Here is a 21,334-nt window from a genome sequence, read left to right on the forward strand (position 1 = left end):
TCCCTGGAACCGACCCCACTCATAGATGCCATGTCTCCAGCTGCAAGCCAAAACCTCAAGGAGTGGAGGTCTTCTCTGTATAGGTGTTTACAACCCAGAAACTGCCTCATCTGAAACAGGAACAGCATCTTTGATTCGAACAAACATTTATTGAGCACCTGTTGTTTGCCAGGCATGATACTGCGTATTTGTATGCATATTATCTCATATAATCCTCATAATAATCCATAACAGCCATGTGGTTTAAATGTCCTTATCATTACTTACAGATAATGAAACTTAGGCTAAGTAATGTATCCAAAACTATCCAAAAAGTAATTAGTTCTGCAACTATGCCCTGGTCCATTGGATTCAGAAACCTGTATTATAAAGGGGATGTTTATTGTTGCATTGTAATAACAAAAGACCCCAAACAATATAAATATCCTTCAAGAGAGGCCCAGTTAAGTAAGTTGCAGTATATCCATATAGTGAAATACTCTGTGGTCGTCAAAAAAATTGAGTGAATCGAGTACTGATGCATAGGGGCACTTGTACCCCAATGTTCATAGCAGCACTCTCAACAATAGCCAAATTATGGAAAGAGCCTAAATGTCCATCAACTGATGAATGGATAAAGAAATTGTGGTTTATATACACAATGGAATACTATGTGGCAATGAGAAAAAATGAAATATGGCCTTTTGTAGCAACGTGGATGGAACTGGAGAGTGTAATGCTAAGTGAAATAAGCCATACAGAGAAAGACAGATACCATATGGTTTCACTCTTATGTGGATCCTGAGAAACTTAACAGGAACCCATGGGGGAGGGGAAGAAAAAAAAAAAAAAAAGAGGTTAGAGTGGGAGAGAGCCAAAGCATAAGAGACTATTAAAAACTGAGAACAAACTGAGGGTTGATGGGGGGTGGGAGGGAGGGGAGGGTGGGTGATGGGTATTGAGGAGGGCACCTTTTGGGATGAGCACTGGGTGTTGTATGGAAACCAATTTGTCAATAAATTTCATATATATATAAAAAAAATTGAGTGAATCTATATTGGATAATCTTCAATATGTATATTGTTAAGTAAAAAAAAAAAAATGTTTCCACCTGCCTGAAAATGGGATACACACCCATAATAAACATACTCTTGCATGTGCATAAATTATTTCCAGAAGGAAACACCTGGAAGGTGAACTAGAAGTCTGGTGTAGATGGGAGACTTCTTTGTTTTCTGTTTTTGTGCTGTTGGGATTTTACTTTCTTAGAGAGTACATGTATTACATGATGAATCTTTCTAAACTTAAAAAAAAAAAAAAAACAACTCACAAAGGGCCAAGATTTCCCTGGTAACTTAGTTTGTGGAATAGGACCTACTGCCCCGATTGAGGTGTTCCCCTTCAAGGCAGCTCATTTTGATGCAAGGTATTAGAAATTATTTTGGCATAATGTAGTCTCCAGCAGCATAGGGAACTGTTGACTCTGGCAAAGAGAAGTGAGTGGTGAGGGAGGAAGAAAATAAATTTTTAATATAAACTTTGTACCATGTATTACCTATGCAAAAATATTTTTAATAAAAATTAAAGTGTATATCTTTTTATGTATGTGCATATTTATTTACATTTATATGTTACATACATATGCACATATAATCATATGTACTACTGAACTGCCTCATTAAAGGTGAATAAAAACATCCCTCCAAGTCAGGGACTTGTGTACTGTTAACCTTCTGATGGGGATGGCAGCAGCCTTGCCGTACCCCCTGTGCTTTAGGGGTGCCCTCACATTATTTATCTTCATTTGACCCTCACAGCAGCTGTGTGGCTTGTTGCCCTTTCATCTGATGGAAAGGAACGGGACTGGTCAATACATAGCGGGCCAGCGAATAGGGGAGTGAAACTGAAACCCAAGCCTTGTGCCCCCACACCCCATGGAGGGGAGAATGGGTCTCTGCCTGCCGTCCCCACTGATGGAGCCAAGACTGTGGCCCGAGGCACACTTGTCAGCATTGGAAGATACAGTTACTTGCTTTGGAGACAGACAGGCACCATTCCAATATTGGCTTTGTCAAAATAACCAGAGATTTTTAGTCAAGTCCCTTGAATTCTCTTTACTTCCATTTCCACACGTGTAAAATGGATATAATAGTGCCTATCTTACAGGATCACGATGAGGGTTTAAGAGTAACATACAGATGTAATAAAGTGTATTTGTATGTTCGCGTACTTATATTTCTATAGATTATATTAACATGTAATCATATATAATTATATTGTGAACATATACATGTGTTTGAGTGTTCAGCATTTTGCATGGAGCTTGACACCCCCCAAAAATACTGAAATAATGTAGCTAATATTATTGTGGGTGCCAGCGGTTGCCCAGGTAAGGCTGAGTGATGTCTGTGTCACAAAGTCCTTGCTAGACACACACAAATTGTTGCATCCACAAACCGCTCGTGGGATCTTCTGGGTACAGGATAGAGATAGACCTAGGTTCCTCTCTGCCCACAGCCACATGCGGTTTGTCCTTGACTCCACAAATCTTTCATAGGCAGGCTATGCAAGTCCCTTCCAGAGCATTCCAGTCTGATAGCTTTAGGTCAAGATGGAGTGCCGTGAGACCTCACCAGGACACTTAGAAGCCTTTGCTGGGTGTCTCCACTTTGCCATCTGTCTGTCAGGCTTGCTTCCTAAGTGTAAGAGCAGCAGCTTTAGTAGTGGAAATAGAGCATTAAGTATGAGCCTAAGGATCTGGGTTCTAGCTCAGGCTGGAATTAAACTGCTTCGGCCTATAAAATGAGGAGCCTGAATTGTATTGGCAAGAGCTAACAGATTTAAAACATTACAGTTCCAAGCAATGAATATGATTTGGTTTAATTGCTATTTTTAAACACCATTTTCTCTTTCTGCCCATTAATTTTGAAACTTTTTTTTTCTCCGCCTGTTTTTTTTCCCTGGGGAAAAAAACTGATTCTTTGCTTATTTGATGAGGTCTGTGTGTGTGTGTATGTGTGTCTGTGTGGGTTTCTTTTGTTTTGTTTTTTGTTTTTGAGAGAGAGAGTGGGGGAGAGAGAATATTAAGAAGGCTCCACGCCCAGCGGGGGTTGATCTCATGACCCTGAGATCATGACCTGGCCAAAGTCAAAAGTCAGACACTTAACTGACTGAGTTACTGAGGTGCCCCATCCGTGTGTATTTTTTAACATTTGTGGTTTGGATGCTTGGAAGTTGCAGTTGTGTTTTGATGGAGATAATTCTGTGCCTTGCCTTCCCAAGATCTGGCCTTGAAAATAATAGAAAAAAATTATATTACTAGTATAAAGTAAAGCTTGTGTGAAAACATACAGCTGTTAAAGATCACATTGGAGGGGCTCTGGGTGGCTCAGTCGGTTGAGCGTCTGACTCTTGATTTCGGCTCAGGTCATGATCCCAGGATCAGGGGATTGAGCCCTGCATTGGGCTCCATGCTGGGCATGGAAACTGCTTAAGATTCTATCTCTCCCCCCCCCTTCATGTGTTCTACCTCTCTCTCTAAAATAAAAAGAATTTTTAAAAACGATGACAATGGATAACATCTGCATGGAACGGATGGCCAGTTTTATCAAAGGTTGAAGACAGAGATTTAAGCTGGTGAGAATTCTTGCTCCTCGTTAATGGTATTTCAAGTGTAACCTTGTGTAGAAACCAAATTCCTTTTGTCTCAGGAGAAAGGCTGGGTAATGCGCATGTTGGCACATACTTAGCAGAAAACACACTTTGTTCACCAGAGGCAGTGAATTGTGAGCTATTTTAAAATTGAAGGCTTTCCTTGAGACTTTATGAATTAGATGCCCAAAAACGTTCTGTTTTGCTACGTATATATTTACTGCACAAGAGTTGTGTGCTTTTAACAAGTGAATATTACTACATTTTTCTTTTACGTGAAACTGTATTACACATGATGGCTTTATTTGCAGAAACCAATTCCTTTCATTGAAGTTTCTGTCATCTTAAAACTTATTTTAGGTTTCTTTTGATGTTTTTTTTTTTCCTTTTTTCTTCAAGTAATCTCTGTACCCAATGTGGGGCTGAGAGAAAGGGAGACCCAGAATCTGAAGCAGGCTCCAGGCTCTGAACTGTCAGCACAGAGCCCAACACAGGGCTGGAACTCCTGGACCGTAAGGTCATTACCTGAGCCAAAGTCTGCTTAACCGACTAAGACCCCCAGGCACGCCCCCCTTTTTTTTTTAATTTTTTAATGTTTTGTTATTTTGAACTTTTAAATGATTTTATGAGTATGTTCTAACTTACCTTTTTTTTTTTTTTTACATGCCCAACCAAAAAATAATTTCCCTTGTCATACAAGGTACCTTGCCTTCTCAGTAACAATTGAATGGGCTTTCATACTGCTTTGCTGCTTTGAGATTTTATTCATTCACTCAGCAACATGTTATACAGAGCATAGATCTGGGCCCCACAAACCCTGAGAAGGCTTGGGTCTACAGGAAACTAAAGAAGGGAGAGGAGTAGCCCCTTCTTTACTATACAGGGTGTTTAATAAGTATTTATGAAATTAATATTTGTATATAAATGTCAAAAATACAAGAAAGGGAGATGAGAAAAATGAACTTCTAGCTTGAGAATCAGAAGAATGGTCCATTGAAGACTTTAAGAGATGGAAAGAATTAAGGCAAACATGTTAAAAACAGCTTTACAGTTAGAGAAGCAAGAGCAAAAAGGAGAAGTCAAGATTATAGCAAATCAAGAAGCTTGGCTGGTGCCTACTTTGCAGGCAAGGTTTATTGGGAAGTAAAGTTGGAAAATTATCTCTGAATGTCAGGCTAAAGATTTATAACTTATTGCAAAACAGTGAACAATCATTGACTCTGTGTGAGCTGGGATTTTTTGAGTGATGTGTCCAATATGATCTGAGGAAGATTAATCTGGCAATGGCCAGTGAAATAGAATAGGCTGGCAGTGAAAAGAATGGTTAGAAGGCAAATGTGGGACTAAGGTAGTGGCCCCTAGTGATAAAAATCACTTCGAGTGAGCTGATGAGGCACCACCTGTGTGAGAGTTGGAGAAGGAAGACGAATCAAAAATGACGCCAAACACTGAAAACTGAGATCTTAGCTTCTCCCTGTGCTTCGCCCTTGTCCCACCTCCTCCTCCAGGACCTGTAGGGTTGAAACCTACTGGAAGTAGGGAAGATGGAGAATTAAAGGTCTTGAAGTACCATCAGGCAAGTGTGTCAGTTGCCCTAAAGATGATGATATCTTTTCTTTTGCACTGACACTCTTAAAATCCTGAAAAAGTATTAAAATAAAAAAGTGCTTTTGTAGTGTTTTATTTTGAGGCAGTATTTCTTAGGAGCTCAAGAATGGAGTTAGAGGGTAGAACCCTTTGCACTCGGCATATATCGTCCCAAGAAGGTGTGTTTTCACAGATGGCGTTCCTTGTTCTCTAAGGTGATTTCACCATTGTAAGGTAAACAGTGGAGTGATCTATGATTTTTGACATAAGAAAATAAAGGAGTGGATCTAGGCAACTATTCAGGCTCCCAAGGCACAAAGCTATGAGATAGACAAAATATAAGCCATCAGTATTGTTGTAGTAGTAGTTAGCGTGGTGAATAATGAGTATAATATTGCTTGGAGCAAAGCAAATGGTAAAAATCAAAAGAATGAGGAGACTGGCCTTAACATACCACAACCATCTGTGATCATATGCATTAAGCGTCCGAATGATGGCTGTGTAGCAGTAGATAATGACCACAAAGGGAATTAAGAATCCAAAGAATGCCAAGGATATGAAGTAGTAGAGTTGGAAGGGTGATGAGGACTCGCATGTGTTGTGGACATCATGGCAAGTGGTGATGTCCTGCTGGACAAGGTAATATTCCTGCTTCAGGATGAAGAATGGCAGCATGTATAAGAAAACCGTTGCCCACACCAGTCCACATGTCAGCAAGGTGTAGGTACGCTTGGGCAGACCTCGGTATGTGAAAGGATGGACAATGGCTAGGTAGCGGCTGATACTAATGCAGGCGAGGAGCAGAATGGAGCAGTACATGTTGCCATAGAAGATGACTGTGGTGGCCCGGCACATCACCTCTCCAAATACCCAGTTGTTCCCATTGAGGTGGTAAGCTATCTTAAAGGGCAGTGTGATGCAAAAAAGAAAGTCTGCCATGGCCAGGTTGGTGTAGAAGATGTTCATACAGATGGATCTGGTCCTGAAGAGGAGCATCCACAGGGTCACCGCATTGGCTGGCACACCTACTACAAACACCAGGATGTAGACGGCTGGGATCAGTTTGGTACTTAAGGAGCTGCTCAGGTACCCCATGGTAGCATTATTCACGTGGAGATTTGAAACCCTTTCTTCTGGGCAGTTAATTTTTACAGTTGTGGTAGTTCCTGTCCAGCCTTCTATGGCAGAAAGGGGGAATTCTTCAAAAGAATTTGGGGGAACCCCACGGAAGGTCTTAATAGGTAAGGTTGGTTTTGCCAAGTTGTGTACATCATTTGCCATGCCTGCAATTGAGAAGAAGTATTAATATGAATTATTGCTGAGCCCATGCCTGTGATTCAGGACACAATGAAACTAAAAGTTTTATCTACATAGTTTCTGTAGTTGTAGAATTTAGGATCATTTTTATTTTTACAAATCCCTATAAATCTGGTAATTAGCAGGAATGCATTTAGTATATATAGTATGCCCCAGCACTGTGCTAGCCCATGCAGGAGCAAAAACTAGATGGCAACTCCTTGCAGGCAGGAAGTTTATAATACCGTTGGAGAAAGCAATAATAGCACACCAACCATTATAGACCAATATCATATTGGCTGTAAATTGTATAGACATTCAGACAGTGGTTAACAGATTTAAATGTTTGAGCAGAATGTCAAGGAAGAGGTAAAGATGAGCAAGGTTCATAGATGAAATTTAATAGATGAATAAGATATATGGGCTGGCATGGGATCTGGCAATGTCAGATAAGTTAATTCAACAAATGTTTATTGCATGTTATATGCCAGTGGTACAGTGTTAGACTCTGTCCCTGTCTTCAAACTGTCAGACCATTGGAAAAGGTGCACAAAAACTCATTGTCTTGCACTAATAAGGTGTGTGAAAGAAGATGACAGGGTAGGTTATAGATGAAAGGGTAGGATACAGCCAAATCTCTGAAAGACCTCTAACTAGAAGAAAACTCGAAACGAATCGTTTCTGTTCTTAGTTGCTGGGCTTAGGCACATACAAAATTGTGAACAGAGGCATGGCCATTATAGTAGACAGCATGATGGCCCCACAAGATTCCACCTGCTAATGCCTGAACCCTTTGAATATGTTATTTTATGTGCAAAAGGGACTTTGCAGATGTGATTCAGGATCTTCAGATGGCATGAGTATCCTGGATTGGCTAGGTGAGTCAGATGTAATCATAAGACTCCTTATAAGAGGGAGGCAAAGGAGTCAATATCAGATATTTTAAAATGCTATGCTGTGCCGGCATTGAGGATGAAAAGAGGAGCCATAAACCAAGGAATGCAAGCAGCTTCTAGAAGCTAAAAAAAAAAAAAAAAAAAAAAAAAGACAAGAAAATAACTTATGCCCCAGAGCCTCCAGAATGAACACAGCCCTGCTGACATCTTGACTTCAGGACTTGTGACCTCCAGAAGTATCATCTGTATTGTTTTAAGCCACTACAATTGTGCTAATTTGTTGCAGCACCAATAGCATACTAATATAACTGTGATCTGGTTTATATTTAAGATGACTTGGGTGACAGTGTAGAAACTGAAAAGGGAAGAAATTAGGGGCAAGGGGGACTGATCTGGAGCCTACTGTAGTCATTGAAACTCAAGATGGAAAGTAACGAACTAGAGCAATGGCAGCGGAAAGGCGAAGTGAACCGTGGAAACTGATGGCAGCTTAGAGGGACTTGGCATCCAGTTGGCTTTGGTGGCAATGAGGGAGAGGCAGGAGGGAAAAATGACTAGGAGGCATCTACTCTAGATGATTTTGGGGAAGAAGATGGGACAAATGACAAGCATAGAGGAGACAAAGGAAGAAAAATGAAAAGAGGGGAATAGAGAATATAGTCCATAATGTAATAACATTGTTTGGTAACAAGTGGTAATTACACTTACGAGATAATGTATAGAATTGTCCAATCGCTACGTTGTGCACTTGAAGCCAACGTAACATTGTATGGCAACTCTATTTCCGTTTAAAAAACTAAGGAAAAATTCAGAAATGGAACAAAAAGGAATAGAGATGCAACAACTATATACTATAAATTATACTATATGTTGGGCATTCGTTGGCATGCTAATTTTAATCCTCCTAATTCATGCAAGAGCAATTTCAAAAACACAGTAGACCTTACTACTCAAACCTGTTTCTCGTTATATAATTTTTCCGTAAATCTTTGACACGTACATGAAGTGGATTCTCTCAAATTTCTAAGATGGACTTTAATGCCTAATATAAACCTCATACTTACCAATTTAAAATGCCATTGTTCTGCCAGTTACGTCTTTTCACATGACTTCTGAATTCCTACGTGTTGAGCACTTGGGGTTAGTATTTAGTAACCTGGTTCTCATTCAAAGCCAGTTTCTCTTCCTGCTTTAATCTCTAGCAGTTCGCCCCCAGGTGAAATTGAAGCCTTCCTCATAACCTTAAGATTGCACAAACTGAATTCAGTGTATAAAACAGAGTATTGCCTGAACAAGTAGGGACAGGGAGGTGGTGTTAAGGTGTCGTTTAAAGGAAGATAGATTAACGAAAAAGAAAGAAATATCTGGGGAGTGTTCTTCTCTGCCTGTGTTTAGATGTGAACTTTGAGGATCGTTTGGGTGACCCTTGGATTCAGCCACACAAATCCTTCTCTTCATTCTCGCATTTTGAAAAATGCTTAAATTTGATGTCACCCAAAGAGAAATGCCTTGAGAATTAGGCCCAAAGCTGGAAAATGGTGGCTGAAGAACATGCTGTGCAAGTTATTTCCTTTCAAGATCTGTTAAGAGAGTTGTTGAAATGAAGTGTTTGTCAGTTTTCAGAAAATTCCTGTGATTGAGCAAGACATGGTGCCTAAAAACATGGTAAACAGTGGCTGTGAAAAAGCCTCGATTCCTTTTTCCATGAGAATTCCAGCTCTGGCTTGACTTGAGTAAGTCTTTTAGTGCCTAGAGTCTGGTGTGCTTTCAAATAGTACTCATTGTTAAATTTGACATATTTTTCAATTTGTTTGGATTCTTAATACAGGCTTCCGTTTGGCATAATGTTTCTAAAATGTTTTTACTGTGGGCAAAGGCCTTGGAAAGGGACTGGTCCAAGGGGACCAGACTTCAGCCTCTAGACGATGGGGTTTTTTTACTCATTTCTCCCCACCCCATGGAAGAAAGCAAATGCCTTGCTTCTTACTTTGTCGCCTTTAAATGCCCCCTGTTCACTTGCACCAAACTCCACCAGCATCTTGAAGGAGCCCCCTTCTGCTGCATTTGGGTTCACCCCTACCCAGAATGCTCACTCCTCGTGAATCCCGCACCCGCTGCTGCTCTGAATGCTTAGCACTCTCCCACACCCACCTTGGCGATTTCAACTGCCTGTTGAAGCAACATTCCTCTGTAGAGGTTTAGTTTTGTTAAATTTTTATTTTTTCTATCTCATCGTTGTCCCTCACCCCAGCTTTCCTGCTCCAAACAATGTTGGCTGGAGAGTGACCTAACAGCAGAAGAGTTGTGGATACAGATAGCGCAAGTTGGTTTATTTTGGAGTAAGCAGGAGGTGACAGGCTAACATTGGGTTGAGTGAAATAAGAAACACATTAAGAGTTGAATAATAGTATTTGGGAGATCTCATTTCTAAAAACTAAAAGATCATGTGAATGTAAGGAGAACTCCATGGTAAAGTCATTAAGAAACAGTAACCTGTTAGCATTACTTACTGGAGGACCACTCATTCTTTCTGGTACTGTTCTTGTTTTCCCTACTTGTGGCCCAAGACAAGGTATAAACATAGGAATTTTGAAAATCTCTTGAAAAAGTGCTGTCTTGCCGAATCAGAGGAAATTCTTAGAAGATCAGAATCTTGTCACAATGAAGTTTGATCCGTGACTTCATTGTAGGAGTTAAAATCTTGACTATGCCACAGGTTTTTAAATCTCAGCAGAGAACACTGGTCTTTGACAAGGTCTGAACAGAGCAAACAAACGATAGCTATTCCCTTCCAAGATGCTGCCTTTTCATAACAAACCTCAAACTCTGCCTTTCAGGTTGCAGATTGTGTAAAGTGCGAAGAAAATTAGATTCCGTTTGCCCTTGTAACACAAACCACCACCCCCCGACCTACCCCGTATGAAAAGAGCTTACCGCTTTGACAAAAAGTGGGCGACAGAAGCATGACTCCAGCAGCTACAAAGATGAGGGCTTTCATCTTGGTGACCTGAGTCCCGTTTCTCAAATGTTGTTAAACGTGTAAAATTAGGGAGCACAGCTTCCCCTCGGTTTCGTGTGTGAACAGCAAATGGAACCCTTGTTCTCGCCGTAGAGCGTGCTGTCTGTCGCATGCTCCACAGACTGGGAAGCTTGCCCAGGTCCTCTGGAGGGGAAGGGTGTGACAGCGCTCATGTTGCAGGCTGCGTGACTCAGGCTGAGTCTCTGAACACATTACTTTATTCCTGGAGCAAATCATTTAACTCTTACCCACCCCTAACAGTTCCTTCTGCGTAGATGCTCTAATTCCCACCCCGTATACTTTGACATGTTGAAAAAATGCAGGTAGTATACAGTGAGTGCTTATAGAAGTAAGCTGAACATAGAGGCCGAGCAGCAGTTAGTTTTGACTGTCCTATATCTCATTTTTATCCATTTAAAAAACACAGTGCCAGAGTGTGATGTCTACTGAATAACTGAGCTGTCAGAAATTAGCCTTTCCTTAATCCTCTCTGTTATTCAAACCTTAATTCTTAAACCCATTACATAATTATAAATGAAATGAGTCACGGAAAACAAACTTTTTTTAGGAAGCTAAATTAAGACCTTGGTTACTTTGAAAATTCTCCATCAGTGTCACATGTTCTGAATTTGCCATCACTGTTTGGCCATACTTGGTTTTAGGGTGTTTTTTTTTTGTTTTTCCGTAACTCAGCATATTCTGAGCTGTTCGTTAACTACAGAGTCAGGTAACAGTGGGGTGTGGAGGGGTGTTAAATAATAAACTAAAATCGTGATACAACATTAAAATGCAGAGGACTCTGTTTATTCCATGCTTATTGGTGAGCAGGTCTACAATAAACATTTTTTAAAAAATGTGAAATGTCCATAACATAAAATTTACCATCTTAATCATTAAGTAGTGTCCAACTCAGTAGTGTTTAGGACAGCCACACCGTTGTGCAACGTATAAGCTTTTATGGATAATTATATCCCGGAGGGTATGGTTTAATATGTAGTATAAATGAAACTGCATTGTGACAGATTTTTCTGTACTTAACAGAACTTAAGGTTAAACCCTAAGCCAAACAGTCCCAACAGCATGTTGCATATAAAATGCAGCAAGAATCAGAAAATGCAGATTTGGTGTGAGACTTACAGGCTGAGGGCTAAGCCAGGAAGGAATTGATCTGTGTAAACTTTTCACATCATGATTAAATTTCATCACACCGAGAGTTTTACAATCAAAAATTAATAGTACTTCAGCTACATAATATATGTTAACAGAAGCTGAAATTGAAAGCTGTTTTATTGCAGAAATAGCCAAAATGCCATAAAATATTGAAAAGGGTACTTTTTGTTGAATTAAAATATTCTAGGATTCATCTGAATTCAGGAATTTATCACTTGATTTGCAGATGGCCTGCTTTCTCTTTACTTGATCCATTTGTCACTCAGATGTTGAACCTGGCTATGTAGCTTGAGGTAGAGCCCTGACCATCCTATAAATAAATTTCCAGTCTTGTAGCAAGCAATTTAAAAGGAGATCTTAAACCACTAGGGCTTGGTTTTTATTCTTGGTTTTACATTTAACTCTAGCATCCTTCGGTGTAATGAGTCATGATTTAAACTGTTGACTTAAATCCATTTGGTTTGTAAACTTTTTCTTTGCCTTATGAAACAAATACTTTAAGCTTTTAAGTGGGATTTAACTTCCTTTTCATCTGGGTCAAAGTTTGTATGGTGCATCTTCTACAATGATAAGTTACGAAAGAATTTGGTAAATACTCTTCAAAAAAACTGAAAGAGACATAAATGAACTTGTATGGAACTTAGTCTTTAGGCTAGTCCTGGGAGGAGTGTTTGGGTTCTCTTTGGCCTTGGGAACAAATAGTTCCTACTCCCCTGTCTCTTCATTCTTCCTGTAGTCTTCAACTTCCTATCATGCTTCTTGTTTGATTCCTTCACATCCATTCTTTCAAGAAATGGAGATCTTGCTACAAGTAACCATACCCATGTGGCAGATCTGCCTAGAGATGATTGTGGAAGCAGGAGCCAAGCCTTCCATGATGGTCTCCATTAGCCCAGATATTACAGGATGAAGTGATAGATTCTTTGTCTTACTTTCAGAGTGCTTTCCGCATACATTATCTCAAGTTAGTCTAAGAGGGAAATAGCTTTGAAGCCTTGCAGAGGAGCAGGTGGATGTCATTTCTCCTTCCTGCCAACTATCCATCCATCATGAGTCCTGAATGATGGAGCAAGTTCTTCATGGTTCTGATGAGCTACTTGCTGTTCATCACAGGCTTGCCTTAGGATTTAGTACGTGACACTTACTACTACACATGGGCAAGTGTCCCCATTGTTGAAAATTGAATGCCTCAGGGTGCCTGGGTGGTTCACTCAGTTGAGCATCCAACTCTTGATCTTGGCTCAGGTCATGATCTCAAGATTTGTGGGATTGAGCCCTGCGTCAGGCTCTGTGCTGACAGTGCGGAACCTGCTTGGGATCACCCCTCTCCCTCCCTCTCTCTGCCTCTGTTTATGCCCCTGCATGTGCTTTCTCTCTCTCAAAATAAATAAACTTTCAAAAAAATTGAATTGAATAAAATAAATTGAATGTCTCATCTTCCCTGAAAAATATTTAATTTCTCCTGATAACATTTACTTGTAATCTTTGGCAAGTTCATGTAATCTTGGGCAGTTGGTTTCTGGAAATCCCATTGAATTACTATATAGTAGCACCATATTTGTAATATGGTAGTCAGAATCAACCCAGAAGTAAAAAAAAAAATGGGGTCACCTGGGTGGCTCAGTCGGTGGAGCATCCAACTTTTAATTTCAATTCAGGTCATGATCCCGAGGACATGGAATCTAGCCCCATGTCACTCTCCATACTGAATGTGGAGCCTGCTTAAGATTCTCTCTCCCGCTCTGCCCCTCTCCCTCACTCATGTGCATGCTCTGTCTCTCTTTAAAATACAACCAAAAATAAAATAAAATCACTTTAAGAGTAAAAAAAAAAATGGTAGATAATTTAGTGCCTTTTTATTGCTGTTATCACTTCCATTCTGAAGCTGTCCTTAGCTCCAAGTATTTCTTCCCCCTGTAATTAACCCCTACTATAATCATTTCTTGACTATTTCTAGATCACGTGTCTACAGCCATTGTCGCTCTGATCACATTGTATTATAATTATTTTTTATGTAAATCTATCTTTTCTACTAAGTTGTTAGCTCCTTGAGGGCAGCCACCATGTTTTTGTATGGGTCTTTTGTTTTTGTCTCTGTGTCTGATAAATGCCAAGTATCATTGTCTTTCCTTCAAATTTAAAGTTTCCTGTGAGGGGCGCCTGGGTGGCGCAGTCGGTTGAGCGTCCAACTTCAGCCAGGTCACGATCTCGCGGTCCGTGAGTTCAAGCCCCGCGTCGGGCTCTGGGCTGATGGCTCGGAGCCTGGAGCCTGTTTCCGATTCTGTGTCTCCCTCTCTCTCTGCCCCTCCCCCATTCATGCTCTGTCTCTCTCTGTCCCAAAAATAAATAAACGTTGAAAAAAATAAATTAAAAAAAAATAAAGTTTCCTGTGGTACTCTGGGCCACCTTGGGAACACAGTGATTAAGGGAGAGCGTAATCAGAGGCAGCTTTTCTGGAGGAGGTGACATTTGAATTAAGCCCTGAACGGTAAGAAAGAATCCACAGCCACACAGCTGGAGGAGAACATTAGGGTCTGAAGGAGGCTGGTGTGCAGGTCTGAGACAGGGAGTAGAGGAGTGTGAAGGGCGGCCAGAGGAGTCAGCAGGCCTGCATCATTAGATCCCCACGGTCCCTGGGAAGGGGAGTTACATTTTCCCCTAACTGCAGAGGAAATCTCTGGAGGAGTTCCAGCACAGGGATCATCCGGTTCTTTATAAAGGACCACCGTGGGAGAGGGCAGTCTTGGAAGCAACACAAACCAATAGACGAATGCACCTAAGTGGGAGATGGGGGTTGGAATTGGGCGTTATTTCATTAATAGTCTATACAGTGTATGACAGTGCTTGGTAGTTGGTAAGAGTCTGTGGGAACTGTAATAAATGGGCTCCTGAAAAGCAGTTATAAATTCTGTTTCATCATCATTCCCTGTTCTTTCTTTTATTCTATGACCCTATTCCCAGGACTCTGAGATTGTTTCCAAAGTCCTTTGGCTGGATGAGATACAGCATGCGGTCGATGAGGCCAACATGGACAAGGACAAAGCAAAACAATGTAAGTCCTCACCTCCTTTTGCTGGCTCAATGAACCTTGCTGGTTATGCCACTGATTTTTTATTTTTATAACTATATAGCTTTAGTTTGTGAAAAGATTTGGACTCTTAGCAATTTTAGTTGTTGAGTATATATACAAAAAGATCTATTGGTGGTGGCACTATTTTCAGTGATTAGGTGCCATCTCTAGCAAAATCTAAGGATTCTGGTACAAAATCCAGAAAGCAAAAAAATGGTTACTGAACTCTCAAATTTCTAGTTTAATCAAGCCCTTTTTTACCTTTTTTAAAAATGTTTATTTTTTTAATTTACATCCAAGTCAGCATATAGTGCAACAATGATTTCAGGAGTAGATTCCTTAATGCCCCTTACCCATTTAGCCCATCCCCCCTCCCACAACCCCTCCAGCAACTCTCAGTTTGTTCTCCATATTTATGAGTCTCTTCTGTTTTGTCCCCCTCCCTGTTTTTATATTATTTTTGTTTCCCTTCCCTTATGTTCATCTGTTTTGTCTCTTGAAGTTCTCCTATGAGTGAAGTCATATGATATTTGTCTTTCTGTGACTAATTTTGCTTAGCACAATACCCTCCAGTTCCATCCACGTAGTTGCAAATGGCAAGATTTCATTCTTTTTGAATGCCGAGTAATACTCTATTGTATATATATACCACATCTTCTTTATCCATTCATCTATCGATGGGTATTTGAAGCCCTTTTTTTATCTTGACCCTTAAGAAACTTGCCCAATCTGCTTAATAAGTACCTATGCTCCCTCCTATGCCTTCCATTGTATTAGTCCAGATTTGCCAGAGAAACAGAACCAAATATATACTTTTCTCCGGAGAACTAAATATGTAGTCGTATATCTGTGTGTGTGCGTGCATGTGTACTAGTGCATGTGCGTGCAGATAAATAGTTGTTTCTCTGGAAAGTATGTAGTGTCTGTATACACACACATACATAGAGAAAGAGACGGGGAGATTTACTCTAAGGAACTGGCTCACGTACTTGCTAAAAGGCTGGCAGTCCAAAATCTGTGGGCAGGCCACAGAGGCCAGGTGGCAGCACTTAACCACCAAAGGTGTGTGGGTGTGGTTACTGTCATGGGGAGCAGAGTCAAAGCTCAGTAATCAGAATGATCTGACAGACCTGTGGGATTGGCTAATTGACTGTGGTGTCCCTAAATATGATTTAAACAGTTTACTAAATTCATTCTTGATTTGTACAAGTGGAAGAAGAATTCTAGTCAAATGCAGAAGTATAATTTGAGTAATGAGAGCAAAAATCATGGCCCCTAAGTCAATTCCCATAGTTAAGCCATTTACAAACCAAGAACCCCTTAAGTGAAGAGGAGACCGGGTCCACTTGAGAACAGAGTGCCACAGTCAAAAGTTTATACTGTTCATCTTTATTCCAGGCTTCCCCTAAAGAGAGCTGCAATTTTTTACCATGGTGGCTGTGCTGAGGGGAAAGGACGCAATCAGACGTCCCAGGGATTATAGCACACTGGCTCTGAACTGACAGTAATTGCAGGAAACCCCAAATGTCACTGTGGTCCACCAACCAGAGTAAGGGCTCATGGAGCTCAGGTGATCAGTGGAGTTTTAGCTCAGGTCTTTCTCCCAGCGAGTCGTCAAACCGACATGCAATTATTCCCCCAGGTCTAGGGTGCATAATTGAGATAGATGTACTCGGCAACTAGCAGAATCCCCTCATTGGCTCAAACGATTTAATTTTAGTTTTATTCTAAGACTCATAGACGAATAGTAGGAAAATTCACATGGAAATCTAAAGTAGCTTCAAGATTGATATACTAACACTCTACATGGACAAATAATCTACCGAAAGTAAGACTTCTGAAAGTGCTGTTCCTTAACCTATTTGCGGCATAACTAGGACGTATCCTATTGTATCAGGTCATAGAATGCTGTCGAGACACCTTACTCTTCTTGCCCCCAAAGATTGGCTTTTCAACTTTGGAAGCATCTGTGGGGAACATCTGGTTTTTATTTCCTTAGCCTGGAAAATTCTGTGCATTTCTCCAACCTGAACTTATACCCTCAGGATCTTTGAAGTCTTTCCATTCTAGCACTCTAATCCTTAAGAAAAAATAAAATAAATTTGAGACGGGTTCGTAAGAGATTTAGATTTAAATGTAAAACTGAAGGAAGCCGTAGTTTGAAGAAACACTTTTAAAGAAATTAGATTGTAACATTGGCACTCAGCCTGAAAGGGTTACAGTTTTGCTCTTAGAAGTCAAACCAATTTAGAAATCATTTTATTCATGTTCTTCCTACATTTGGCCTGCAGATGAGAAGCTGTTCCTTGTTTTACATTGAGATTCATTGTTGTGTTGACTGTGTAAGAGGCTTTCTCAAATATGTGACTGTGTACTCCAGATGTACACATTTAAAATCCTGTCTTCTGCCTCTGTCCTGTGTCTCAGAAGAGTTGATATAGTTTCTTCTATGATACATAACACCAAAAAGATGTTCTGAAGTAAAACCATCTATATTCTAACAATGAAATGAGAATTTTCCAGTTTTTCAAAAAAAGAGTTTAATCTTCCCTTTAAAAGCATCCATCCTTTGTATGATAAGACTTGAAACAGATTCTGGTTTCGTGTTGTAAACATCTAACCCACTCCCAGATAATTTGGTACAAGAAAGTGCTGCCCTATAGGTTTTACCACAGGCAAGACTGAAAGGACACCGTAACTCAAGTCTCCTTCATTTGGGTTTCTTGCTTTCTTAAAGTAGGTTTGTCTCTACTTTTGACTCCATAGAGCAAAATTCCCCAGCTTTCTTCCATTATTGTACCCTAAGGAATCTTTTTTTTTTTTAATTTTTTTTAACATTTATTTATTTTTGAGACAGAGAGAGACAGAGCATGAACGGGGGAGGGTCAGAGAGAGGGAGACACAGAATCTGAAACAGGCTCCAGGTTCTGAGCTGTCAGCACAGAGCCCGACGCGGGGCTCGAACTCACGGACCGCGAAATCATGACCTGACCCGAAGTCGGACGCTTAACCGACTGAGCCACCCAGGCGCCCCTAAGGAATCTTTTTAGATAGATTTTCCCTAATTATTTTTCACCATGGAATTTTAATACCACAGATATATTGAATCTGTTTATGTACCATATGTAGATCTGTGCTGATACATAAAAAGATTTCTCGCCCTCTCTCCCACAAGAGCCATTTTTTGCCCCACTGGAGGTTATTTCACCTCTTTTAAGAATGCATAGCTTAGAGGTTTCTAACTCAGTGGATTTATAGTTTGTAAAAACAGTACTTTCATTGGTTGGGCCAGAATATTCTTGGCTGGGAGTGAAATGGATAATAAAGAACTCACCATGTTAACTTTCTTAAGGTAACCAAGAGTTCACTGTAGTTTGATTTAGAGGGAGAAGCAGAAATTTAAAATGGAATAAAATGCTTTCTAAGTCTAAATGGGTTCCAGAATTAAGTTTCTGGACTTGAGTACCTATGTCCATCAGCCCTACCTGTTGCTTTCCTAGAATATTTGAAGTATACTAGCACCATACAAGAGACTATCAGGATTTTTTATATATTCTAAAATAAATAAATGTCTTCATAAGACAAGTTCTCAAATACTGATGGATGACCTATTTGAGGACTGCATATCTACTGCATTTACCACACTCTTATGGATTAGTACAGTGAGTGGAACCTAGCGCCTTCCCACCACACGAGAGTAGCCTGGAAATGCTGTAATCTTTAATAAACTGTGCTCCTGTGGGATCTTGTTCTTCCTACAACCTAAACCGGTAGGTGAGTTGGTGACAGTCATGGGTATTTGTGGTACTAACTGTGAAAAGGATATAAAGGTTTAATTCCAGTGCATTACTGGAAAAGGCTGAATTACATCTCACCTTTGCACACCACTAGAATAAGTAGCAGATAACCAGTAACAGAAACTTTGTTCTCATTATGCAGGGGTTACCCTGGTCATTGATGTCAATCAGTGTTTGGAGAAAGAAAAGCCATGTGATATTTTGTCTCATTTGAAGTCTTCTGTGTCTAATACAAATGACATAATCCCTGAATGTGCTGACAGGTATTATGATGCCCTCGCGAAGGCAAAAGAGCACAAATCTAAAAGTGGTAAGCTTTCTAGTCATTTAGCACTGACTAAATATCATTTTGAATATGATGCTGTCTTGCATCAATATGTATTGTATTGACTTTAAGACAATTGCTTTCGTATGAACATTTCTGTAATATTTTTTTGTATTGGAAAAAATTTTTACATGTGTTTTTCTTTTTTTGTTTTTTGGAAAAGTCTGATTAGCTTGGTGGCTATGCATGGGTGACATCATAAACTTGAGAAAATACAGCATTTAAGGAGAATTTGCTTTATCTGGTGCTTGCTTGTTGATCCATTTCTCCAGGGATAGGAAACTGATTTTTTTACTAATGTTTGTCTCTCTCATTTTTGAAAAAAATGGTACATGATTGTGTAATATTTAATAGGAGTAAGTTTGAAAACGTGGAATAAAATGCAGTGACACTGGTCTCCAAGGGCCCAGATCAATGACCTTGGCAAATATTTATGCCTGTTCAATCCAATGGTAGACCATGATGTGTTAACTTTGTAAAGTATCGTTGAGATCATGAGTCTAATACTCATTTTTTAGATTTAGAAACTTACATTCATGAGATTTTGGTCAGAAGGAGACTATGCCAAACCAGAAGAGGTTAATTTTTGAGAGTCAGTGCACCATTCCTTTAGTAAATTGATACCAAGCACTTCGCATCCTATCCGAGATCAAGGTATGTCCTGATTCACAGGCTGGTGTTGATTTACACATCACAGGTCATGTACTTTGCATCTTCAGGAAACTGGCCTCAGAAGTGGAATTGGAGAAAAAAATGTTTTCTTAGTTCAACTGGAGGTCTTTCCTGTGGTACCCTATGCACTTGGTGGTTTGTCTGATGTATTTCCAACTCGGAGATTGCACCCTTGAATTCAGCAAGTTGCCCGTTAATGAAATATGCAGAAGGCTATTGGTCATTCTTTCTTACCTGGCATCTGATCACCCTTGAGCCTCTCTCTGTTCCCCTCACATATTTTCATCCGGAGTCACTGTAGTGTCCTCTGCCTTTTCCTTTATGGGGAAAGAGTTGCACAACAGTGTTAATGCCAGGGTTCGTTTCAGTTTCAAATCCATCCTGGCCTAAGCCTAATTGATCTTCTGCTTGCTCCACTTGCCTCCACTTCCCGTGTGCCATGTTCTGGTGCACACTGTCTTATATCCCCAAATTGCCAATTCAGAAACCTAAGAGTTATCTTAGATTCATAATTATTACTTGTGATCATCCTGATGTGGCTGTACAAGGTACTTCTGGTAGGCCAGCATTTCGACACAGCTAACAGCTGTCTGCCCATTTGAAAAGAGATACATCTCTTTTCCTGGGCAGTGACAAACAGAGAACAGTTGAGGAGCATTTAAAACCAAATAACCAACCACGTTCAAGGGCCTTAAAGTTACCCCTGCTTAGTTTTTTTATCCATTTAAATATTCTGTACAGATACTCACTTTGAACTTTGATTTCCTGTAAACACAATTAGTCGAGTGCTCACTTGACGAAGCTGGCTTAGATTGGTCTAGGTCAGAACATTTTTATTTTGGCTTTTGTTGTTGTTGGCTCTCTGGTCTGGGGCCGGAATCATGACCATTCAACAAAATAAACATATTTCTAAATGGGAAGGATATCCCATGGGTTCATGAAGAGGAAATATTCTTCTTGACTAATTAAGCCATGGCTGCCATAGATTTTTTTTTTCCTAGTGCACCCTTCGCCACCCCCAGAGATGAAGTCCTTTCCACATTTTTCTTTTCTCATTTTGTGTGGTTGTGTAGAGCACGATGAGTCGAACCAGGACATTTTCCTTCTCCCTACTTAGTGACCATCGTGCTTGCATATGCCAGTTTTTAGTTAGGATAAAGTTGTCTGCAAAGATGAGTTACTTCTGCTTTGATTTAATGCAGATCATGGGCTTTCCTTAAATAATGGGTCACAGTCTGTATAGGTCACTCCTTCTCAGAGAAATTGCTGGAAGAGTTGCTAAGCAAAGAAGATTCTTGCTCACCAGTCTCCTCTGACCACTTTGGTGCCATTCACATCTGGGACATACATTCTTTGTCTACTTTTTCCTTCTTGATGGCCATTTGTGACTCTTCTCATCCTCATGAGAAATTGGAGATCCAGAACCATGGCATTACCCGTCAGACTGTTCTCCCCATTTGGCTTAGTAGAGAGCCGCCATTGAACACATAGAATTCATTCCATTTTAGCAAGTCATTTCTAATGATTTTAACTTAAGCTGTCGGAATGCTTGCTGAAAAATTGTTCATTACATTATTTTACATATTGGAGAAAGTATAATGTTGAAGCGTTCAGTATTTCTCTCTAGAATGTAACAAGCTTCTTTCTTTAGTGTCTACTGAAGGTTCATGGCTCAAACTCACCCTGCAGGATAAATATGACTACTACTACAACATTGATTCAAAAGAGAGTTCCTGGGTCACACCTGAATCATGCTTGCCTAAAGAATCATGGCTCATGGCAAAAGAAATTGAGGTAGGAGGTTCGTGTTTAATGCATAACTATGCTCTGGGAAAATAAGTGTGATTGCCTTTCTGTTTTTGAATCATGGAA

At 40.1% G+C, this 21,334-nt stretch overlaps 2 protein-coding genes across 2 annotated transcripts in view; one reads left to right on the forward strand and one right to left on the reverse strand.

Annotated features, from left to right (window-relative positions):
• IQGAP2 (IQ motif containing GTPase activating protein 2) overlaps positions 1-21,334 on the forward strand; it is a 296,669-nt gene that overhangs the window by 208,263 nt on the left and 67,072 nt on the right. The window contains exons 14-16 of the mRNA XM_030323348.1: positions 14,560-14,650; positions 18,608-18,775; positions 21,114-21,256. Coding sequence (XP_030179208.1) covers positions 14,560-14,650; positions 18,608-18,775; positions 21,114-21,256 — 402 coding nt within the window. The remainder of the gene's footprint in view (positions 1-14,559; positions 14,651-18,607; positions 18,776-21,113; positions 21,257-21,334) is intronic.
• Positions 4,376-10,620, reverse strand: F2RL2 (coagulation factor II thrombin receptor like 2). The gene is made up of 2 exons (XM_030323366.2): positions 10,344-10,620; positions 4,376-6,500 (listed from the first exon to the last, which is right to left on the reverse strand). The coding sequence occupies exons 1-2, from the start codon at positions 10,405-10,407 to the stop codon at positions 5,428-5,430; spliced, it is 1,137 nt and encodes a 378-aa protein (XP_030179226.1). The 5' UTR covers positions 10,408-10,620; the 3' UTR covers positions 4,376-5,427.

The sequence above is a fragment of the Lynx canadensis genome, chromosome A1 (genome assembly GCF_007474595.2).
Source record: "Lynx canadensis isolate LIC74 chromosome A1, mLynCan4.pri.v2, whole genome shotgun sequence".
NCBI classification, from domain to species: Eukaryota; Metazoa; Chordata; class Mammalia; order Carnivora; family Felidae; genus Lynx; species Lynx canadensis.